Raw genomic sequence first — 25,325 nt, 5'->3', positions numbered from 1 at the left:
TGATGTCACCTTGGCTCCTTCTGCTTCTTCAATCGCTTTTATTTTCTCTGTACCTTGTTGCTCCAACTTATTTTTCTCTTCATCCTTTGTTCACCAGGTTTTATCCACATAACCTCTTAACCTCATTTGGAACACCCTTACTGTACAACACACCTAGACATTGTCAGCTTGGCCTCCACAGCAAAGCTAGCAGACGGTCCTGTTGTTGTTTTACACTTTAATGTTCTGTCTAATTTTATGTGGTGGATTGTAAACAGTAGCTAAAGTTAGTTTGGGAACTGTAGCCGGTGTCTGGGGCGGACACAGCAGCCCTGTCTGCGTTGCCCAGTGTTCTCTGGTGGTTTTAGACCACTGGCAAGCAACTGCATGGTCTGTATGAGAAATAATTACAATTGTAGAACTTTCTCCTTCTTTTCTGTCCCTCCTCCCCATCGTGCCCTCGTTGCCTGTGTCTTGCTGATGTAGGGTTTTGAGGAACCCTAGAATTGAGGGCTGTTTTTAGTGGTTGTGTGTGACGTTCTTCGTTATTCAGTTTAGTCATGTCACTAAAGCTGGAGCTATGTTGGTAGTGTGCTGGCAGGCAGGATGTGTGTATTTGAATGGTCAACTGTGGCAAAACAGCAAGAGCATGACTACACTAACTAGGACACAATTTTGTTTTTGCTTGTCAACTTAATATTTCTGGTTCTTTGAAAGTGCAACGTCTACATTCCTCTTAAAGTTTAACCAACATGAGGCAAACGTGGTAAGAAACTGATTGTATTTATTATTAATAAATCCTTCACTTAATGACTTTGTTTTCTTCTCTAACAGCAAATTCTCCGTCACTCCCGTGCTAACGCCACCAAGGTCATTTTCCTGATTACTGATGGCTACTCCAACGGCGGGGACCCTCGGCCGGTGGCGGCAGCTCTGAGGGAACGTAGTGTTGAGATCTTCACCTTGGGCATCTGGCAGGGTAACATCAAGGAGCTTCATGACATGGCCTCGCACCCAAAGGACCAGCACTGCTACCTAGTGCACAACTTTGCCGAGTTTGAGGCCCTGGCTCGTCGTGCACTGCATGAAGGTATGAAAAACAGATGAGGATAACTTAAGCACAGGGAAATGCACACAGCCCGTATTCAGAAACTGTGCCTTTAAATGAGCTGTCAGACTGTTATGGCACTTCCAGTGCCATAACAGTCATTCCCCGGCTGCAATAACTCAGAGAGCACAGATGCAGAGGACTCAGAAGCGTTGAGCAATCAGAGCAGACCGGGCTTTTTCAGGAGGGGGGCTTAAAGAGACAAGCTCTAAAATGGAGCGTTCCTGACAGAGGGTGAACACAGGTACATTCAGACAGACACCATGAGAAAAATAATGTGGTTTTTGAACATTAAAGCATGTAAACATGTTTTAGTAGAAGCCTAGTCTCGCTTTGCCAGACCGTCCTCCACCGCGGCGCTGCAGAGGAGGGTCTGGCTAGTCCACACAGCATTCCAGGATGGGAGACAAACGTCATGGGCGGTGCTAGGCACCGGGAAAAGCCGCGGTGCCGCTGCAAAATAGCCTCGGGAAGGAACTTGTTTTGGTGGAACATGTGTACATTAAAAAGTTGTTAGTTGTCGTGCAACAGAAAACTCAGATTGGACAGATAGTCTAGCTAGCTGTCTGGATTTACCCTGCAGAGATCTGAGAAAAGGTTAACCGTAGTCCTCATAAACCGGTCGATTTATGAGGACTATAAAAAATGCCAACACAAAGGAAGCCCAAGGCAAAAGATATCTGGCCTAAATGAGTGCAATCCAGCGAAATTTTCGTTGGCCACAGAGCAATCCTGGAAGTGGAATGTCAAGGATATAGACTAGTAGAAGCCCAAAATACAAATATGAACCTGACATTTCACAGCCTTAAAGAGTTCCCCACCCATTTTTGCTGCACAAGAGAGTTACATCAAACCCTGTGTTTTGGTAAATTGAAGTTGAAGCTACCGCAGAGCTCTTTGTGTCTTTAAAGCCTCAGTGCTTCCATTATCATCATTTGACCTTTAGCAATATTTCTTAAGTTAAGGATTTGACCCTAAAGTTTACTTAAAAGGAAGCAGATAATATTTTAAATGGAACCTGACAACGTACATTTCACATGATCTCTTATGTACTGCCAACAGCCTTCAAGGCTTCACTTCCATACAGATTGAACAGAGTGAGGCCCTTTTCCCACACTTGAGGGGGACTTCCCACTCTTTGGTGAAAAGAGGGTTTCAGTCATGGCTTTAAAACTTTAAATAACACCATAAATATCACAGCTGAGTACAGCTCTGAGTGTGTAGAAAGCTATAAATCCTACACATGCACTTGCAGACTGTATATGTGCACTCTCACACACAGCTTCTGAAATCCCAGACAGTAGGTGCAGTAGTAAAGATCAGTGAGACAGCGCAAGGATAAGGCTGTGAGAATGAAAGCCAACACACACCGCACTATCAGCTCAGCCTCCGGTCCGTCTGTCTTGAAGTCAGCCCAATGCCTCTGCTGACAGCAGCCTCAAAGCACACACTCAGGTTTTCAGACGTGGAGCCACATGTTGAGCCACTCTCACTGGCCATGGATCAAATCGCAGAAATTACACCAGAGACCTCTCTGTCTTCCCCTCTCTAAATAAGAGGGAAATAAAGAGGCGCCAACTGACTTCTCAAAATGAAATTTAAGTTTCCTTGTAGACCAGCATCAAAGCCAGTTTTGGCCACAGTCCCAACTCCTTCTTTTGCAAAATTATTTATGGGCTTTTGTTGGTGACTACTTAATTTCTATACTGGAAAAAAAAGGATATGGTGTTTGCTTTTAGTCAGTAATACATGTGTGGCCTGCAGGCACTGTAGATTTGTTATTTATGCATTTCTGTGGTGAAGGTGTTCACTCTTATTTCTTGAGGAAAGGATGCCATAAGTCTGGAAAGCCTGTGTTTAAATCAGTCTGTTGCCAGTCTTAATGGCATACTGTACAGAGGCTACCAATATACTGTAATACATAGTTTAGATGCCCTGCTTTCCCTCATTCATGCACCTTGCAAGTAGGTGACCCCTTACTGTAACAACTGACTACTTTAGTGAAATTGTCTGATTTTTAGGTAGTGAAATCTGATCCTATTGCACCCTGTGCTTCTCTGTGTCCGTTTCCCACCCTCAGACCTCCCCACGGGCAGCTACATCCAGGAAGATCTGTCGCGCTGCTCCTCTCTGTGTGACGCAGGCAGGGATTGCTGCGACCTGATGGCCAGCTGTAAATGCGGCACGCACACTGGACAGTACGACTGCATCTGTGAGAAGGGATACTACGGCAAGGGTCTTCAGCACGAGTGCACAGGTAGGACAGATGTATGCCAGGATCTTGTCGCATTTCACCAGCCTTGCCTCTATCTCAGCTGTGTCAGCAAACTCTCACAGTAACTTGTTTCCTCACTTTTCCTTTTTTCGTCAATGTATCTCTTATTAGTAGAGAGCAGTGATGTAATGGTTTCCAATTACCTGGAAGGCCTCATGAGTTTGCTAGCATTTGAGGAGAGGTTTTATCTGTAAATCGCTCGTACAATATTACCAGTTATTCTGTGCCAAACACTGATACCTAATAGGACCTGGACAAGTTTACCTTTAGACATGTCAGGTGGAACAAGTAAGACGTAGATCAGCCCAAAATGTCTGTAACCTATGCAGCTAGTGTGTATTTTTAATGTGTGTATGTTTAGAGAGGCATATGGGTAAATATGTGTTTTACTTTGTGTAAAATGACACATAGGATCTTGAACTGATAATTATCATTCACAACTTTGTGTGGAAGCATCAAAGTGAGTTGCTACCCCTGTCCTTATCACCAGTAAAAGTCAGAAAACTCCTTTTGACGGTCTAACTTAAATGAAAAAGTATTTTGCCTGAGCAGTGGCCCTCAGCCCCTGCAAAGCTATAACAGTGTTTAAATAAGCAGAAAACCAACCCAGTAAAATGTTTGTTTCTTACCACTTTCCACAACCTGACTGACTTTGTTTTTGCTCAGAGTTTGCAGCACTAAAACATCAAGTTTCTCTACCTGTCAGTGTCTCCTCCAAATCAGGAGGAACTCACTCTGGGTGAAAGTTTTAAATAAGCAGCCTGTCCACTTATCGCAGTGTAAGGTGTCCACAAACCCAGTAATGTGCTGTAGAGGTGGAGGACTGAGACTGTGATGTCTTGGTGTGTTTTCTCTCTCCCCTCCACCTTCAATTTCCTCTTCATCTTATACATCATTTTTTTGTTCTTTACTTGCACCGTAAATCTTTCTGACATTTTAAAACTAACTGCCTTTTTTTCTGTGGCTCTTATTACTTTGCCTCCCACTTCTGTTTCATACATATCTATTTAAAGAACTAAATCATCTGTTTCATCTGTTGCCGGAGTGCTCTGAGTTGTTCCTTACTACTGGTTATTTATAATGTTGTGGCTCTAGGACTTATTATTTTGTGGTTGCACACAAACGTCACAGATGAGATCTTCAACCAAAGTCGCTGTGTGAGTGTGTGTGTGTGAGAGACCATGAACAGTAAATCTTAGATGCGAACGCAGGCATGTTCATGCATATATTATTGTGGTGTAAACACATATGGAATCATTCCCTGGGTCCCGAAAAAAATTGTAGTAATGCAAAATGTACAGATGACAATTAAAAATTATAGACGTTTTTGTCAAGCACAATTTAAATATATGACATGTAGGAGGGCTTTCTTTTTTCTTTCTTTTTTAATTTCTCTTCAACACAAACATTTAACTTTCCTGCCATCTTCCTCAGAGTCTCCCCTTAACCTCTTTTAAATAATCGGCCGTTGGACAGTCTGGCGAGGTCAGTGACTTGAGTCTGTTCGGTGTGTTCCGTGCCGTCATCCGTTGGAGGAGCTGTCGGCCTTCATTTTCGCCGACCTGACATGCTCAGTCAGAGACAGGGCAGTCAGGACTCACCCGGAAATGGCAAGCGGGATGAGCGTGACTAAGCCTCTCAAAATCTGACGAAAGACCTTTGTCGATCTGAAATGAAGACAGATTCAGCAACTGCATGGCCTATTTCTCGCTTAAAATGTTTTCAGAAACACGTTTCGGTGAACTATTTTAGTACAATATGAGATCGTATTCTAAGTCTCTCTTAGTAATGGCCGTTCGAAAAATCCAAAATCCGGAAGCAGCAGCCAGATCCACGTGACGCGTTCGTCTGATCAGTTGCCGGTTTTCATTTTTTGGGCGACAATACAGATTAGCGCCGTCTGCTGTTATGGAGACGTATTACGTCTCGTCGCTTTGGTGTGTTCCAAGGCACTTTTTTGACCAACTCAGGTAGACTGATCAGTCCAACTGCCTTTTCTGCCAACGGTCGGCCGTCTGGTTGGTGTGTAACTGCCTTTAGAGTCTAAAAATATGTTATTTTCACATGATTTAATGAACTCCATTATGTGTTTAACGCCACAAAACGTTGATTAAAATTCAGGGACATTTCTTGTTTTCTCTCCGTCAGTTGGTTGGGTTGACTACTATAAAATAATAGATCAAATAATAGAAATAATCTAAAATAAATTAGATAATGAGGTGAGAAGAGATTCATCTTTAATGATCCACAGACAGAAATGTCTTTGCTGAGTGGAAGTGGGGAGGCAGTGGCTCTTCTTTATGAGGGAAAGCCTCACATTCAGCCTCTAATTCTATATTGATAGATAAACTTTGCAATGCATTAATTTAGTTTTGTTTGAGTGTGTTGCCTAAAATCAATTCAACGCTGCAGACAGTCAAATTAGCAGCAGCCAGCAGCCTGTGTAATGACACATTCATTTGTTTTCTAAATGTCCATTCTCTGGTCTGTTAAATCTCCAAGTTACACAGCATAATGTTGCAATTTCATGCAGGTGGTCCCAGTCATTTAAGTGTAAGGTTAAGGGTTGATACATTGTTTTTACTGAATATGTAATCACGAAAGTCACAGAGAAACATAGCAGTCTGTGTGATTGTTGGAGAGCAGAATGACTTGCAGATGCACTGGCTGGTGTGTGTGTGTGTGTGTGTGTGTGTGTGTGTGTGTGTGTCTGTCTGTGTTAAACCTCAGTGCTCACCCTTCAGGCAGGGGAGGCAGGTGGAAGGGAACAAGGGACTAAGACGAAAATCAGTGCAGAGTGCGCTTCGTAGAGGAAACAGTCACAGAAATCTGGACAGCAATCTGCTCTAATAATAGGAAACAATGGGCCATAATCCTGGTTGTATTTGCCCTCTAGGTCTTCCTCTCTGTACCCGCATGTTTTCAATCTAGAATAAGATAACAGGCAGAGAAGGAGGGCAAAAGGCCATTTGAGCGACAGACAACTTTTAAGTAATGCTGATCAGAGTTTGAGTCGCACAGAGAAAAGAAGTGAGAGCAAAGTGCGAGCTAAAGGAAAGGGCATCGGGGTCATCATGCCAAAAAGCACTCCTCCCTAATTCTCATCAGATGTTGTCGAGACTGGAACCCCCACTCTGCTTATTAATCTGTTTTAATGGTTTAATTAATAGCAGAGAGCAGACTGCAGAGTTGGCTCAGCTGGCTCGAGGAAGGAAGGACACAGCGAGGCGCTGCAACCGCAACTGAGGACGGCTTCCTCCGTCTGTCCCTCACTCACTCATATAACAATGTCTCATGGGAGAGGAGTTGGCTCTTTTGTGGTGGACACTTGATTGTCTATGAGTCGTCATCCTCATGCTATAGAGCTGACACGTACCCGCAGTGTGCTGGAATATGTGTCACTGAAGTTGCTGTTGTGGATAAGTTGGCAGTCTAAGGCACTGTTAGCCTTGTTCATCTCAGTTTTGGTTTTGTTAAGTGGTGCGAAATACCCTCATATATGTTATTGAACACTACATTTATTGAAGGCTTTATTCTCTAATAACTTATGAGGCTCTTTTGAAGTGGTAGTGGCTCCAAAACCAATTAGATTTGTGGTGAGAGCAGTACGTAACCATGAAACATACAAGTAAACTCGACAAACTCTCTCTTTAATATTCTGTTGCTTTAACCTCAATGGGCTTGGCTGAAATGAAGGTGTTTGGTGAATTATGGGTACACCATCTGTGTCAGCAATGCCAGGGCTCTTGAGTGACAGACAGACGCAGCCATACACTGCCAGAGTTAGAAGTTGCTGTGGCTTGCATAAGCTTGATGGTCGGTGTGTGGCTTAAGGTGGTCTTGTTGTCTAGACTAAAAGTTTAAAGAGGTTTTATTCTTTTTGGACTTTATTTTACATTTAGCAGTCTTTGACACATCTGAAAATAATATGGCCGAACCTTAGGCCTGTCAGTTGATTATTATTATTATTATCATTGGCTGAAGGGCTCTGTTGGAAACACTATCCAAATCCCTACAGTGCACAGCAGTGTTGTTATGAATCTGTCGACAGCCAAGTGAAACAGCCTCTTCCACAAAACACGACTGGAATCCCAGCAGATAGAAACGGATGATGAACCCATTTCCTGCAAAGTTTGGTTTACTCTGATAGGCCATACAGGACCTCTTTTCAAATTCCAATCTCAAGCTCACAATATCTGCATCACGGAGGATCACCATAGGAATGGGGAAGTACGTTAATGGAGTGAGAGAAGTGGGGGTGCATGAGGGCAACATGTTTCCCTCCTGTCACACATTCTGGCTTATCAGCCTCTTCTGTAGCCTGAGTGAATGACAGGAGGTCTGGACTGTGTTAATGTGGTGTCAGCACAGGCTTTGTTCTAGACGGCTCTGCTGGGGATGAATGGGGGAGAGAGAGCAGAAGAAAGCATTAAAGGAATAAATGAAAGAAAAAATAAAGAGAAAGCATGGCAGGTGAGACGACAGGAAAAAGATTTGGAGAAAATATTTGCAGTCTGATTTAGAGATATGAAATACTATCTCTCTGATGTCCAAATTATTTGTATATCGCTGGCCTTTTGTGTGTCTGTGTGTGTGTTTCGTACTGTATTTTATCTTTCTCAATGTTTACCCTTTTGCTTGGCTGCTAAAATCAGCAAGAATTACTTCAGACTTCAATACATTAAAAAGAAGGAGCTTCACACACTCCTTGGTATTGCAGTTTCATTTTAATTAATTAGGTCTATCCAGTGTATAGACCAAATTACCTTACAGTTTATTTGATGCTATATTGAGAAATGTAATATACTATGTTATTATCATCTAGGATACAGCTGTTTATTCAGGTTAATAGTTGCCAATATAAAAATGCTAATTTTGCCCTTACATCATTCTGTGGCTACTCTTTAAAATGTTAAGCAATATTTTGTTTGACAAAAAAATCTTGCTAAAAAGCATGCTAGTATGGAATTTCAGACGCAACCATTCAGTATGGTATCATGATAATTGAGCCATTTCTATGACAACTGACTGAGCAAACTCAAAACACTGAAAGCTCCAGAAAAAGCTAGTAAGTGGACATTTTGTGTGTGTAAGTTAGTACAATCTCCAAGTTCAAGAATTTTATTATTTTGTCCATCACTGTTAATTTTCTCTGTATGCCAGTAATAGTTAAGACCCTAATTTACTTACATTTAAGTCTGAGTAGATTCTGTTCCACTGAAATAGTCACAATATTTTGTTTATTGATGGCTGTCTTTGACTTACCCAAGATATGAGCTGTTGACTGGAATGATGTGTGTGTAGCAAAACACACCCTCCTCAGAGTTGATACTAGAAGAATTTCTTAATGTTTACATTATTTAGTCGGTTAAAGCCTCTTGATCCCAAGAGGAGACGCGTGGCAGCAGTGAGCTTTAACTCGACCCTGAAAATATAACACATCCGTCTCTGTGCGGATGTACTCTCTGTTTCCTTGTGTCTGTTGCAAGGAGGCGGCATTCACTGCTTCTGCACTGTAAATATTTGTGGTCTCGATGTGACTGATCGAGAGATCCCGGGAGAGGAAGCCTCGAGATGGACATAAATTGAACAGAAGAATTAAAATGACAACAAGAGAGGTGGAATTTGTTACAGTAAATGTTAAGGAGGACTATGAAAAGTGTTGAAATGGGAAGAATGTTGCAATCATTATTTATTTTCTTCTCTCCTTTCACTCTCTGGCCTCACCCCCCGCCCCCTAGCAGAGGTCTCCAGTGATAATGTGTTATCACTATGTTATGCACTGTCACACTAACACTCGCTTACACACAAGTATACACTATGCAGATATCAACACGTTTGTGGCATGCTTCACATGCACACACCTCTGACCCATTCAAATATACCACATTCAAGGATCTGACACATAATAGATGCTTGGTAATAGTGCAGAACCAGGCCTGTTTATATCACCTGAGAGAGTACAGACACTACATACTGTATACTGTAGTTCTGAAAGATGACAACATTGAGCTTTTAAATCATTGGTACATTTACGTTCACTAAATCAAAATGCTTTCTGTTGCACACTTGCTTTAGATTTGAGTCATTCAATATGTGCTCCTTTCTGGCTGAAAAGACTAAAACCTGTGTATGTTGTTGGAAACAATCATTATGCATGGTTTCTCCAGTCTTTGTACGCTCCAGCTAGTCTTCAGGTTCTGTCCCCAAGTTGATAAACTAGGCTTTTTAAATTTTTTTACTTTTTTCTAATTTAGTAGTAAAAATAATTAACCGTAGTACATCAGAATATGTATTTCATGAAATGAGTTCATTAAAGGGCTTGCATAAAGAGCAATGTGGCAAGACGGTATTACAAAGCTAAAGTTTTTATTGGGGGTGTATTGAAAATTGTAAACTTTAGCCTGTTGGTCTTTAATTTACCAATGTAATAATGCTTTTGCTATTCTTACCAGTTTTGATGCTCAAAGCGTTTCTCCTGATGGTGCTGCAGGATGAGAGGCCAAAGGAGTCACTAAAATGATTTATTATGCTCAGCTGGCAAACTGTCCATTTCATTTTGATATGTTGTGAAAGCATTGTGGCCTGATGATGGCACTGGAGGAGGCTCAGGAGGTCAAAAACATTAAGATTCAACATCTGGGGACTATGAATATTTACAGCAGATGTCATGGACTCCAGCCAGTAGTTTTCAAGATACCTTGTCATTTACCAAAAGTCCACTTAGCACCACTGCCAGCAGATGGATGAAAGCAGCCTAATACTTGACACTGGCCTCCTGTTTGCTCAGTCATTGTAATTTGCACTTCAATGTTTTCAAAAATAAATATATTTCTACCAGAGGAGGCACATTTGGCCAACTCATCCAACATGTTACATAAACACGCGTATAAAGACTCTCTATTTCCTCCATCTGCACAAATCCTAATCCCCACAGCATCAATAACCACAGCAGACTGTCTGCTTCTGTACTTGTCTGTGCTGTGTCTATCCAAGTCCTTGTTTCTTAATGTTTTTGTGGCAAAAATAAAAGCTTCAGTTGCTCAACATGAATTCTGGCCAAGCTTTAGTTTAGTTATGAGCAGGGGGCAAATGCTTGGGACTTCCTGAGGACAGACGGAGGAGGGTGTTTGGGGGTCAAGTACCACCACCACCCCGACTCCCCCAACCCCCATTAATTGCTTAAACTGATTGGATGGAAGCTTGTGTTTTTCTTTGGTGAGCAGAGAGTGGAAAGAGAGAGAAAGAGAGGGAGGGTGATTCCTTACCCCGGAGTCATGCATCTTTTGTGGTGGAAGGATGGAGAGCTTTCAGTGACTGGGCAAAGATCAGACTGGCTCAGTGCCAGACAGAGAGAGACAGAGTGGGGGAATATCACCACTAATAAGATCAGTAATTAAGATTATTTATATGGGACATAACTGCAAAGTGATTTACAACCCGTAATGTGTAATGTTATATTCTAATATGATGTTATGTAAATAAAAGACAAAGACAAATAAAACAACATGTGACTACAGAGGATTGAAATGGGCAAATAAGTTGGGTTCAAATATTTATTTTTATTTTGGGCATTTCCACCTTTAATAGACAGGACAGCTCAGATATGAAAATGGAGAGAGAAGGGGAATGCATGCAGGAAACCGTCACAGGTCGGACTTGAACCCTGGACCCTCTGCGTCGAGAAATAAGCCTCTGTATATGTGCTCTACCAACTGAGCTAACTGGCCACGGGTTAAACTATTTCTAAAAGAAATACTGTATATCCTTTATAAACCTACCTGTGAAAGCTAAACACCTGCAGCTCCTCAGGCTTGTGGCACTGTAATGCAAAGGAACAAACTCTCCCAGACTCATTCATGACAGAAATGTCAATGTTGAATAACGGATAATTTTTTAACAGTCAGGGATTTTTGCTGACATGGTTGTGATTGGTTTAGAGAAATTTCTCCCTATCCCAGAATAAATATACGGTGTATATCTATACGGTCTGACAATGCAAGGCTAAGTGTTTCTTGTCCCGTCGAACATGATGCTGTGTTCCCTCAGCTATTACTTTGTGATTACAATGTTATTATAACGGATATAAATGTTGGCCGAAAGCTATGAAAATAAATCCCATGATAAACCCAAGTAATCCTTTAACAAGTAATAGACACAATTGGGGAGAAATAAAGCAACATGAGGGTCAACAATTTAAGATAATTTGGCAGCTCACCAGAAATACCTAGAAAGGAGTTTTTCTGCCCAGTGTCTGAGCTGCCGTTAGGTGTTGTCAGACAGTCTTTCATGTCATTTGTTGTTTGAAGTTTTTGCTTTATAGCAGATTGTATACATTAGTCTTAAAGTACAGGCAGTGTTGAAATTCATATTAGTCTCTCCCTCGACGCCATTCCACTCCCCCTCCCCTCATTAAACGACACATATAGGTCTGTAAAAAGCCTTAATTGATGACTACTGCTGCCGTGTTTGTAGGTCAGTTATGCTGTAAAGCAGACACGATTTGTGTAAACTGGGCCTAATAGGACCATCCTCTGCAGGAGATGAAAAAGAAGGAGCCGTGAAACAGCCAGTGGTGCGAAGCAGAACCTCACAGTGTCATTAACTCTTTTCCGTCTTTCTGTTAATCGCTCCATCAATTTCCTTTTTAATTTCCTCCTTCCTTCCACTGCTAGGTCTCATCCCTGCTCCTTCCTTTCACAGCTTCCCCCTCTTCTCTCCGTCTTGCCATGCATCTCTCCAGATACCAGAGGTAAATTAGCTATTTACATAGCGGGATTAATAAGAGCAGAAACACCTTTTGTTAAATCTGCTGTAATTGGATTCTTGGCTAGAGGACTTGCCAGCAGCACGGTGGAGACAAAACAGACTCTCAGCACAGATGTACAGATGTACTGATGTACAGGTGTACAGATGTACAGATATTTATTTATGTCATCTCTATGTACTGTAATTAGTTGCTCGTAATGAATTAATTATTGAATGTCTTTATGAACTCAAAAACAAAAGATATTGGATTTATAAGTAATATGGTTTGTTTGTTTGTCAGTCTATCAATTTATTAGTCATTAATTTAAAAACAAGGCAAAAAAATATCTTTTTATAGATCAATTTAACGGTAAACATTCTCTGATCGGTTTTCTAAAACAAATGACTGTGAGCAATTTTCATTTATATTTGTGAAACTATGATATAGTTTGTTTAAACTATTATTTTTGTTTATTGAAAATACTCACATTAGTCTTTATGAAACACATTATAAATAAATAAAAAACAAATATTATAACAATAATGGGGTGCCTGGGTAGGTCTATAGAGGTTTACTCCTCGATGCAGCGGCCGTGGGTTCGACTCCGACCTGCAGCCCTTTGCTGCATGTCATTCCCCTTCTCTCTCCCCTTTCATGTCTTCAGCTGTCCTATAAAAACAAAGGCCTAAAATGTCCCAAAAAAAATCTTTAAAAAAATATATATATATACATAACGATAATGAACCCCTATTAACTCACACTGTAGCCAAGAATAATATTTTTTAGTTTTTTTCTTTTTAAAGGTTTTTTCATGTGTGCTACCAACATCACCCAGTGCTGACAAAGTACACATTGTTTGGAGGCAAAAAAAAAAAAAGGTCTCGTGCCATGACTTTTTGCACTTAAAATATTTTTTGTGATTCCATTTCTCTCTCACACATAATTTAAACTGACAAATGTGCTCATGGGGATTTAAGGTGGAATGACATTCTCCTTTAGCATTTTAAGTGCTTTTCTCCAGTGTTTTTTTCAAGGCCTTTGCCCTTCTTCAAATCCAACATGTTTGTCCCTTTCTGTGACCCCTATCCATCTCTGGATATTTTCACTGACCCTCTTCAGTGCTCTTTCAGCTCCCTCCTACTTCCTTTCACTTTCTGATCTTTCAGTTGTGTGTGTGTGTGTGTGTGTGTGTGTGTGTGTGTGTGAGCTATTGACTGAAATTTCTCCAGTTGGTGGGAGGTGATGAAGAGGGACACACGCTACGTCAAGGGTCACAGGCTAAGGATGGAGGAAGTCAGTAGCTGCCAGCTTTCTGAAAGAGAAGCATTCTCTACCTCTCTGACCCACAAATCTGCTCCTGTTCTGACACAACGGCTTCTTCAACTCTTGAAATTGTTGTGTTTCAGTAAAAATAGTCTCTCCATGACTATGTTTTTGTCTGTGACGGTGTGATTTAGTGTTTGGGTGTGGAGAGTTGGCAATTGTTTTCAGTCTGTTTGTGACTCTCATTTGGATTAGCATCTGCTTTATGTGCACACAACACATACGCAAATAGGGGTGTCACGATTTCAACTATCGAAATTAGAAGCAGGATCAGCAATTCCCCCAGTATTTTTTCTCTACTCTGCTACGCCTATTTGCGCACGTCAAAAGAAAAAAACAACGGCAGACACAGTGTAGCTTACCAGCTGGGAGCATGCAGCTAAAGACACAGGGTAACGTTAGCTTACTGGTAGCCTACAGCTGCTCTTTTCCAGACACCATGACCACTGCCGGAGTCGGAGATCACAGAGAAACAACAACAAATCCTCCTGCTTCCCTTAAGTCACCAGTGTGGCAACATTTTGCCTTCCCCGTGAGTGAGTTATGTAAACAAACAACCAAGGTAAAGCATGTGGGCTCCGATGGGACTCCATGGTGCCTTCAGGTCGTTAAACTAATGGTGTATTCAATTGCGCCACTATGAAAACCTCTGACAAATTCAAACTGTTTTTGCAAAGTACCCTTCTGCTATCTAGTGGCTCTTATTGTGGCATTGCCATCCCTGTTGAAATAACAAAAGTTTAAATTAAATCGAATCGTGACCTTAAAATCGAAAGTCAAATCGAATCTTGGATTTGGAGAATCGTGATACCCCTATATGCAAATATATTGATACACAAAGAAACACATAAAGATACAAGCATGCACTGGATGGGCCTGAGTCCTGCAACTGAATGTGTTTAGCAAAACAATATCCCTGAGCTCACAATTCCACATGGAAGCACCAACTCTGAGGCTACTGTGGGAATGGCGGAGTGTGTGAGTGTCATTTAGGTGTATGAGCATGTGTGTGCATGCGGTGGTGTGTTTTTTGCACATGCATGTACTGTATGTGTGCATGCATGTCCGATAACCCACCCATCATCCTTGGAATTTGGTTAGTGTTATGCTACATGGTCCTGAGTGTACTGAGATCATACCTCAGTCTTTTATCACAAGATTTCACAGCACACTGACATCTGTAATCATGCACACCAGACTGGGGACCAAACTGTGTTTGTACAGTTGTTTAGCGGTTTGCCTCGCTCTCTCTTTGAATCCCAGTGTTCTTGGAGTCTCTAATAAGCGAGCAGGACAGTCTCCCTGTCCTTGGAAATCCGCAAGAGGTATCTAGCAATTGCGGTGAAGTCATTCTCCTTTAGGAAGAGGATTGAATAATAAGCAGGCAGACAGCGATGGAACAGCCACTGAACTTCCTCAGTTTCCTCTCCAAAGACTGCCTTGCATCACATAGCATAAGTTTCACATTCTTGGGATCAGGGGGTTCGTGGAGGTCCGTTTCCGACCCAGATGGAGGCTGTGTAGGTGGACAGCTGTGCAGCAGCCACATCTCACCACCACCCCCCCCCCCACCCTTTTTTCACTCCACAATCCAGCTGGAGAGCAGACCAGACTTTACTGAGAATCTGCCGATGTAATTTAGAGCATCCTGACATTCCACGAGGATGGGATTCCCAAACTTTTTTTGCAGCAGGTGACCCATGTATTGAGGTTGGAAAATTCCTGTGATCCTTATCGTTGCAAACAGACATATTGCACTTATTGGTTTCAGTTTTTGATTCTGTGACGGCAAAATGTATTTCCAAGCAGAGGAGATACTAAACCAGATGACAGCTGTCTGTAGGCTGGCTGTGTGATTTTTCTCAGTGGATTTTAAGTCTGAAACCAACTGTTGAAAGCTTCCTGGTTCATAATAAATAGCTGAATAGTTTTTTTTAGAGTTGTAAGGGTTCCAGTGTCATGCTCAGGGACACTTCAGCAGGGAGGAATTTTCTTATTTACAGTCATTATGTTTTACGCTCATTTTGTCTTGTTCATTTTGTTTTATTGGTGCTTGGTGATGCTACACACACAAGGTTGCTTCTTGGTATAACAGTACCTCACAGAATGATCTTCACTCTTCTTCATGAGGTCTTGAGTCCTGAAACATGGGAAACTCTGCCAAATGGAGCAATGTGAATGAAATGGTGAATGGTAGACAGATGCTAGTGCTTTCTTATGTTATGGTGGCTTGTCACTGAGGCAACCATAAGTGCAATGAATGGGGGTTGGTCCAGATGAATTGGCTCAGATTTGATGTATATACAGACTGTGTTTACGTCAAATTCAAACTGAGCACCAGTTTCTTCATGTCTCTGTCAGGCCTTTGCGTGAATGTATGTCTGTTTTTGTGGGCTAGACTATACATTTTAATTGTCCATTTCCATTGTCTATTTATGCACCTCAAGTGTGCAAGTCTCATTTAAGAGTGGAAAGTTTCCTCGCATGTGAACATTGTTTTCTTAGTGAAATACCCTGGAATTTAAGGCCCAACTTAACAACATTTCTTGTGTGAGAGGGCCTTCAACCACAAGTAGCCAGTCCTCTGTCCAGATTTAGCAGCCCATTCGCAATATTGCTGCACTTCCTCGGTCATTGTTTGGCTTTGAAGACGACAGACAGACAGAATTGGGTCACGGCATCACAAATATTATAGGACCACAGAATTATTTGTTACTTTTACTGTCTGCTTTGCACATATTTGCCCATTATTGTTAGCTACTCATTGTGTCAGTGACAGTTATGTTCCCAAAATTTGAATCTTTTGTTGGAGTGTTTCCAATGGTAGATTGCTGTGGGATAGGATTAAGACATGGACTGCCTGGTCATATGCTTAGGCTTGTTAAGTTATTCTTTGATCAGATATTATCTAAGTCAGGAAACTTTTGTAACTTAATATTTTATTTTGGTTTGCCAAGGAAAAAGTTGAAAAAATAATGAATGGTTATAACATGCTTATATACCACAAAGTAGGGTATTAAAAAAAAGTATTATTTTTAAATTGGTGCTGAATCTCAGGTATAATATTGGCAGTCATATAGAAAAACCCACTACATCTTATACTTGTTTTTCTCTATCTAAGATGCAAAGCGAACAGCGTTTCTTTTTCACTAGTTGTCTGATTGTCAAAAGCTCTAAAAAACCAAAAAGGTCAGTCTCATCACATAGGGCGTCCTTGTGATTACACTGACCAACTAATAGTACCATTATAATACAAACCTTTTTTTCATTTAACAAACAAACCCAAATTTGTAATGTTAACTTTTGGATTTAGTCGAAATATATGCAGCCATACAAGATGTTTGCTTACATTAAATAGTCTAAAATTGGCAAAATCATAATGTAGTAGTTGATGAAAGAATAAGTAAACAAGAGCTGACCAGATGTTTGATGCCCCAGGCTTACTTGTGAATCAGACTTGCAAGATTTGCCTAGTTTAAGGTTTTAGATTGTTATAAGTGTTTTTTTAGATAATTTTCCCTGTCATGAAAAATAAGTGGTTTATGTTCAAGATAACATGTGGGAAGCAGTGTGTGTGTGTGTGTGTATGCTTACTGTATGGATAGGCATGTGTTTTTGCAAGCATGTGTTTGTGGATTTTGTTAGACTAAGCAGAATATGTCCTTCTAAGATGAAAACCTCTCTCTCTCTCTCTCTCTCTCTGTTTGTCATTGTGGCTGAAGAGGCAGATGTTCTCGCTCTCCCTCTGGATCTCCTTTCATCGTTTCCGTCCCAGTCTGTTTTTAGGCCTGGCTAATCGAACACAGCCTCCCCCCAGAGACTTGAGAGATTCTCGTGTGATAGTAACTTTGGCTCCCGGGCCAGACGTGTCTGCCAGTTTAAATGACTTACTTCATAGTAGGAGAAAGGACTTTAACAGATGAACTGGCCTGTTCTTGGTTTCGTTGTTGTCTTTGACGCCCTATTAAATCCTAAGATTCCTGAAGTATTCTTATATCTATCGTGTTTTGAATGTCAGTGACAGCTAAGCTAGTTAACAATTACATGACTGAGTCTTTGAATTCAAAGGTGAGGTTTGGACTTTATGCTATCTGAGTAAGAGTTATAATCTTAAAAGGGAACATCAAAATCTGTTTACAGGTCTTGGAGTACTCTGCGTATGTGCAAAAGTAAAAAGAAAAGTGTTTGTCTCTCCAGAGGGAGTGGCGCAAAATCAAGTCATGTCACTTGAGGCAGCACTGGTTGGTGCTAAAGACTATAAGTTTTAAAATTAAAGAAATCTGGGTGTGTGGATTTTGAAAGAAGTGAGCTTTCCAGACCTCTGTAGCCCGTTCCTCATTTCTGTTTCAGGCTAGCGGCTCGAGGCTACATTAGCTGACCGAAGGTGCTAGATTTTGACAAGAAAGTAGAATAAAAAAGATGATATCTCTGGTTCAGTTTTTTGTGTCAACTGTTTTGAGTCTAATCATGTTATAGGAGTGCAATGTTAATTTGGTGCAGTACTCTTTTAAAGGATAAAACTAGTGTAATTCCATGTCACACGACACAGGACAGAAGGTCAGTGTCTATGGGATTAACTCAGAATAAATAAAAGTGACCTACATTGTAATGAAGTTACATGTCACCCAGTGCAACAGTCTGGATTACCGATGTGCTTTTAATAGTTTTTAGACAATAATGGAAGTCCAGCAAGGAAGTCAAGCTTTGGCTACTGTACACAGTAGATGATAATGATTAAAAAGGATCAGTTTGTGTTGATTTTGGTATTGAAAATACAGAATATTGTCAAATTTTTATCCTTTGAAAGGAGGCAGAGAAAAAGTCGGCAGTTTGCAGGAATGATGAAGCAGACATGCCTTGTTGGAAACTCAGACATCCATTTTGATAACTCTGTTTATATAATTTCCTGTCTGCTCTCAAATGATTGGTTGGCGTTCTCACAACTTCCTTAATTAAAGTAATATTTCAATCTGATGTTGCAAATTTGTCAAGAAACTATTCGAAAAACATTTTTAAAAGGACGTTATAAGAATCAGAAAGCATGAAAGCCTGTGATGTTATGATACATCATCTAACTTATTAAGATTGCTCAAATATTGCTTTAACTTTAAATAAATAGCTTCTGATCATGCAGGCTTGCTTTTTCCCTTTCCTAAGATCATTACTGCATACAGTAGATCTCTTTGACCAGCTGGTGTCCCTCAATATGGTTACAACCAGTCCAGACACAGCAGGCTCTCTCTGTTTTATGGTCGTCTGGCCCACTGACGGTCCACTTCCTCTCTAAATGAAGGGTACAGTGCAATAGAGTTAACTCCACAGCCATAGGCAATAACTAGATGGACCCAAAACGAGACTATTGGCTGCTGCGTAATTCAGACCAGTGCCGGGTCCAAACACAATTAGTTTCAGTATGGGGTCTAACTGACTTTTGGCTCAAGTCATGGAGCAATGATACACTTTAAAGGAAATTCACACAGGTTTCTCCACATTCACCTTCCAGCTTTTCCTTTTTATTTAGATTCATGGCTGCTCGTTCTTTTATCATTTATCCCTTCCTGTCCATCCCTCCCTCCATCATTCTCACTGATTCCCACAGCCAGAAGCCATGTCTGGTCTTTCTAAACTTTGTGTGTATGTGTGACCATGTATCTGTCTGTGTACATTTCTACCTGCCAGCACATGCAACCTGCCAGGAATTGAAATGTAATACTGTATTTTTTCGATACAATATTTCCACTGTTGCGCTGCCAGTGAATTATTATTTATATTAAAAATAACTAGGCTTCCTGTAAACCTTAAATGAAGCTGTAAAACAGATTCCACAGGATTTGAACAGAGGGGACACTTTTAGCTGTCGGTCCGTGTTATGTAAGATGCCTCCTCTGAGTTTAAAGGACGCAGGATAGAGAAGTTGCATCGGCTGCTTTTGTTATCAAATGGAAACTGCAGACTGTGTGTCTGAGTGTGGGTGTGTGGGTGTGTGCGCGTGCGTGCGCGCGTGTGTGTGTGTGCGTGCGCGTGTGTGTGCGTGCGCGTGTGTGCATGCGTGCGTGCAATGTGGGTTACTGGGTGCATTTTAGTGCCAGCAGCCAGCTTTACAGTTGGTTAACATCTCCTGGCTGACCTGCTGCTGGGTTTCAGCTAAGGAGAGAGGCTGGCATTGGCTCAGCAGTGGAAATTCACACCTGGCCTCTGGCTTAGCGGCAAGTAAATGAGTTGTGAAGAATATTAGTACTGTGGATTCTCTGTTGCACCTACCGTACAGAACGGCTTGTAATTCAACCTGCTTGTTTTTTTAAAACAGTTTACTTAAGCTTAATGACATAAACTCGAGACCTGAACTGATGCCAACAAAGACAGTGATATAAAGTGATGTTATAATTTGTATGTACTGAAATAGTAGTAAAGCTCTTAACTAGTCTTGCTGCTGACACTAAAGGGTTTTGAAGATATCCTATGTGGATACAGGTTTTTCTGCATATTTTTTTTGACATTTATTATAAGTGTTTAAATGATGTGTGTGGGTCTGGGTTGAGAAGGTTTATGATTTTCTCATTTAAAGAGCACGACACCAAATTAAACGAGCTGTCTGAAAACTCCCATTTTCTCTGTAGCCTGTTTTGATTTGGATACTGCTGTAGTCAGTACTGTCCGTTTAGTTTTTCCAGTAATTGAAAACATTTGGATTTGCTTAAATAGAGTATGACGTAAGAGTGCAGCACCCAACTGTAATCTGTTAAGAAATTAACTTTGTTTGATCCATATGTAATACAATTCTGTCTAATTCCATTAAATTCTATGGTTTAGCAGTAATGTGTCTGAAGCTATGATTGCAGTCTGGAGTCAAAGATTGGACTATTAACCAGCAGTCTCATATGGATCGCTCAAACATGCACGTTCAGTTAACCCATGTCATATGTCCATGTGTATGAAAGGTGGACCAGAAAACTAGTCAAATTATACTATAAATGTATCAATCAAAAAATGTTGATTCTAGGGTTTACTTTCCATACTGTAAGACAAATCAGCATCCCTAAAGCACTTGCTATTAGAAATTAAAATATTTGTGATTTTATTTAAAAAATGATTAATTTATAGGCAAAGGAAATATAAACGTCTCATGAAAAACCTCCAAGCCTGACCGCACAAGTACTTGTGTCATCAAATCTTGGTTTTGTCCATATGCTTCAACTCAGCAATGCTCTCTTCTAAAGTCATTTTTTAAATTGTTTACCTGCAATCTCTGCTGTCTTCAAACTTGTATAGCGTTGGCTCCTCTCTGTCCTGCTGTTATTAAAGACATGTCTGAGCTTGCAGCGACCCTTTTGAGCTGGGATGTTTAGCTCGTGAAGATCTGTGGCTTCATGGGAAATGTTCATAAAGGCCACTAAAAAACGTTTTTCTACCGTCCTTATCTAGGCAAATGAAGCAACATGATGTTGAGAGAGACTCTGTTCCAAGGCTGTATTTTTAGTTATTAGGGTAATAACACATGTTAATGGGATTTTGAACGAGGTTTCCTTACTCCTGAAATAGAACCGGAGTACAGATTAAAACATAAAAGCACAGTGGTACAGCATTAGTCAGTTAGGATGCACATAAAATTGTAGCTGAGACAATTAGTCAACCAATGGTCCAAGTCATTTTTAAAACCAAACATGCCAGATGTTCTGTGGCTCCAGGCCCCAAATATAAACCCTTGTTAGTCTCCTCAGACTTGTATGATAAACTGAGTATCTTTGGGCTCCAGACAAACGATAAGACCAAACAAGACCCCAGAAAAGCCAGCCTGGGTTCCACAAAACCACAGCAGGCCTTCCAAATTACCTTCTGACATCCAATAGACCGAACAATTAATTGACAATACAAACATTAGTTAACCATTTTTAGTTTAGCCATTTTGTGGTAACTCCTGAGAGGATTTTCTAAACTTTATGACTATGGGCGTGATGGGAAAACAGTTGGTGTGAATCATATGTACATGTAAACAACTACAGCAGTCATCAAAGATACAGTGGCTGTAATGTGTTTGTGCTGCTGGAAAGCTTTCTTTAAAGTGGTTTGGATTTACAGGATCAAAAACACCAAAAAAGAAAATTGCGTTGACTTTGGACAGCAACTGAAAAAGCTTTTTCCCTGCAAAGTGCACCAGTAATCGCTGTGAACTATGGGAATTATCAGCACAGCAAATTGCTTGTGTGAAACTTCCCGTATAATAGCTGATAAGGGTTGTTGTCCCTGGTAATAACATAATTCAAATCATCATCATCTAGATTTTGGAGCTAATTTAAAGTAGTTAATCTAAAAACATCAGAGACTCATGAGATCACTGAATATCCGAATTAGACGCACATTACGTCACTGAATGTATTACAGTGAATCAGTTTAATCAGTTAATCCGTAATTTATGAACAATCCCATGTGAAAGTAACCTTTAAACCCAGATGACACTGTGTGATGGATTCAGTCATTTATTTTCACTCCCCTAAAACGCTGTGATGCACTGAGACAAAGTTGATTGATGGTGAATGGAAGAATGTTGGAGGACCTTTATATGACCCCTGCTGCTTCGTCTTTACAGCATGTCCTCTGATTAGACTCAGGTGATGCTAATAGGAAACATACTCTGTTATGTTTGTGTGTCTGTGAGTGTGAGTGTGTGTGTGTGTGTGTGCAGGTGATCAAAAGGGTTTTCTAATGTAGCCCATGTGTACTTACATGTGAACTGTAACTGGTTTTAGATGCTCATAAACCTTTCTTTGATTGTCGCATTTCTTTGCAAAATCGTAAAATGTTCTGCCTTTTTTGGTGCCACAAAACCGTTTTCACTGCTTGGAATAATTAAGATGCTGAACTGAAATTGTCTCTTTTACCTAGCCAGTGAGATCATTTAGTCATTTTTGCCTCATTTTCCGCCACTACATGTCCAGACATGAATATGATCAAAGTCTCCTCATAAATCTGTAAAGCTGTTTTTCGGTTTCAGTCATGAAGCATTTTTCGCTGTCTTGCAGTAGCGAGCCAGTTTTTCATTTCAACTTAATTTTCTTTTATACATGTCCATCATCCAATCTTTCCATCCAGCTGTCTTTTTGTGTCTTTTTTTCTGTGTGTGACATTTATAGTGAGCATAACTACAGTATTTCTCCTCTGCTCTCATCCTTCTAGCATGTCCACCCGGCACTTATAAACCAGAGGCAACACCAGGAGGCCTGAGCACCTGCCTGCAATGCCCCGACTCGCACCTCACCTCCCAGCCAGGCAGCACCTCCCTCAGTGACTGCGTCTGCAAGCCGGGCTATCAGCCAATAGGCATGACCTGCCAGGGTAAGAGTAACTGATCTGTCAACGGCACTATCAACTATATTTGATTTGGTTTGATGGGTCTCAACCACGGGCACTTGTCTGTGCGCTTTTGCAGAAAATCACTTTTGACACCTTCATTTGGTGAATTTTATGAAAACAGATTAGTGATTCCACCTGTCTCCGGTTCATGCTTTACCATTTGTTATTTTTACTATTTTAAACATTAAATGTCATGCAAGGCATTCCCAAGAAAAAAAAGACCAGTTATTAAGAGCAAAAAAATTCCCTCCTAAGTGCATGCTTTTAGCTCACACCCAACAAATCAGTTAGTCAAGGCAAGCAGACCACTGCGTAGTCATCCAGCTGTGTTTGTAATGATGGGGAAAACTATATACAAGTTTTAGAGAGATGAATCAAATGTAAGAGAAACACAGTATTCCACAGAAGTATGAGGTTAGTATCAGAGCATACTGTATTGTGAATTTGCTTCCAGTAATTGAAGTGGTCCTCCCATTCCTTGAAGAATGAGCCACTGATTTCCACACAGCCATTCATGTGAACACAGCAATGTTCATTAATCATCGGTTTCATAGACGGAGTTGTGCTTTATCTTCCTCCCTTTGTGGAGATTGGGGAGGTAATGTTTGACAAACTGTAATGTTTTGCTTTCATACTTTATTATCATTTTTGTCAGGAACATTAACTTTTGGCTTCCTGTGTGTGTGTGTGTGTGTGTGTGTGTGTGTGTGTGTTACATTGTTTGTTTTTGTATGTCTTTTTGTGTTAGCTACAATGTGAAATTCAGGATTTTACAAAATTCTTCTCCTCTCCTCGCCTCTCTTCTCAGTGGTATACTGTCCAGAACTGTCTCCTCCTCAAAATGGCTTTTTCGTCCAAAATGTTTGCAACAACCACTTTGATGCAGCTTGTGGTGTGCGATGCCAGCCAGATTTTGACCTCCAGGGAACCAGCATCAGACTGTGCCAGGCTGATGGCACCTGGTCAGGGACATCTGCCAGCTGCAGAGGTGAGGAGGAAGCAGGCCACATGATGATAAAATAGAAATCATCACAGATGGAGGTGTCCTGAGAGTTTACCAGTTCAACAGAATCATGCATTCACACTGCCTCTAATTTATTGCTGATGGGTCGCTAGAGTAGAGTTGAGTAGAGTAGAGCTGCAGCTGAACATTATTGACATTATCGATTAATCTGCCATTGGGTTAGGGCTATTTTTTGTCATTTAATGGATTTATTGTTTACTTTATACAATGACATCAACATTTCCCTGCGAATAACCAAGCTAAATTGTATTGGTTGGGAAAGCAAGTAAGCACAGAAATCTGATTGGCTGCTGATAGCTGATGATCACAAACAGTTGTCTTTTCTAGCTTGTCGATCATGTTGATATCAGTCGAGCCTCTTGATAACTCCTTAAGGAAATAAAAAGATGTGTTTGTGATCATATTACTTATTGGAGCTGTGTTCCAGCTCCAATTATAACCAAATACAGTATCTCCACAATGTATACATTAGTGACATGCTTTTTGCATACTGCATCTGATTTTACAGTATTGCAGACTTTCTATTATCTTGTATAATGCACACAGTCTCTTTTAATATAATGCTCCTGGCTATGCAGTGATTACACCCAAACAATGCAAGCTTATCTGATTGATTGCAGTAGATTCCCCAACACCACATGTCTCATATGATTCCTCATTAAGCTACGGGACATTTATCAAAGCCCTCAGAGCCTGCCGCCTCCCTTCTAATGTCTGTGAACCCTCATTAACATTTATATAGCATTAAATCGACATCTGAGAGATGAGTTTGCCGTGTATTGAGATTATATGTGTTTAGACTGAACAAGGAAACAATAATTACTGGGAGACTACTGCTCTCTGCCAGGCCAGATGTTGAGAGGAAGAAAGATAGGGATGATTCAGTTAGTTAGATAGAGAGAGACTTCATACAGGAGAGACTGAATGAAAGAAAAGGATATAAAGAAAGAAATAAGCAAGGTTGTACAGCAGGAAGCAAAAGTGTGTGGCTGTTCAAGAAAGGAGAAAGTGATAATTAAAAGGAAGCGGGAGATGGAGGTCAAGAGATTAATGAGGAAAATGCCAGAAAGACGGCAACCCTGTGACTCATAGAAATACCAAGACTCTGAATATTCAAGGGTGTATGTTGAAGATTTATAGTAGTGGTTTGGGTATATATTTTCTGAGTATGTATGCATATGTCTGCTTGTATGTGTTACACTAAGTCTAGTCTTTGCCACATACTGTAGGACCTCCCAGCTAGTTAAGCCCTGAGGGAGGGGGTCTCCTCTGAACCCGCCTGTCTGTCTATGGGTGGTGATGAGAAATAACACACTACACACCCTTTTCGCGACCTCAGCATAACTCAGAACAGACACATCTTGTAGGGACTTTCACATTTTGGGTTAAATGATAGGTCCCAAGTTGTAAACGATGATGATAATAGTGCTGTACATTCCTGCTGTTGATTTACTGCTTTCTCCTCCTCTTGGGATTTATATACAGTACCTGTGTTTACGACTTACACCTCATATTTAGC

The 25,325-nt window shown here is 40.7% G+C and overlaps 1 protein-coding gene across 1 annotated transcript in view; it reads left to right on the top strand.

Moving 5' to 3' along the window:
* Positions 1-25,325, top strand: part of svep1 (sushi, von Willebrand factor type A, EGF and pentraxin domain containing 1) — a 101,139-nt gene that overhangs the window by 30,624 nt on the left and 45,190 nt on the right. Inside the window, exons 2-5 of the mRNA XM_078275954.1 lie at positions 814-1,069; positions 3,168-3,344; positions 22,606-22,764; positions 23,591-23,770. Of these exons, the coding sequence (XP_078132080.1) occupies positions 814-1,069; positions 3,168-3,344; positions 22,606-22,764; positions 23,591-23,770 (772 nt within the window). The remainder of the gene's footprint in view (positions 1-813; positions 1,070-3,167; positions 3,345-22,605; positions 22,765-23,590; positions 23,771-25,325) is intronic.

This window comes from Sander vitreus, chromosome 19 (genome assembly GCF_031162955.1).
Source record: "Sander vitreus isolate 19-12246 chromosome 19, sanVit1, whole genome shotgun sequence".
NCBI lineage: Eukaryota > Metazoa > Chordata > Actinopteri > Perciformes > Percidae > Sander > Sander vitreus.
The sequence above is the reverse complement of the archived record's forward strand: the minus strand, read 5'-3'. Positions and strand labels throughout refer to the sequence as shown.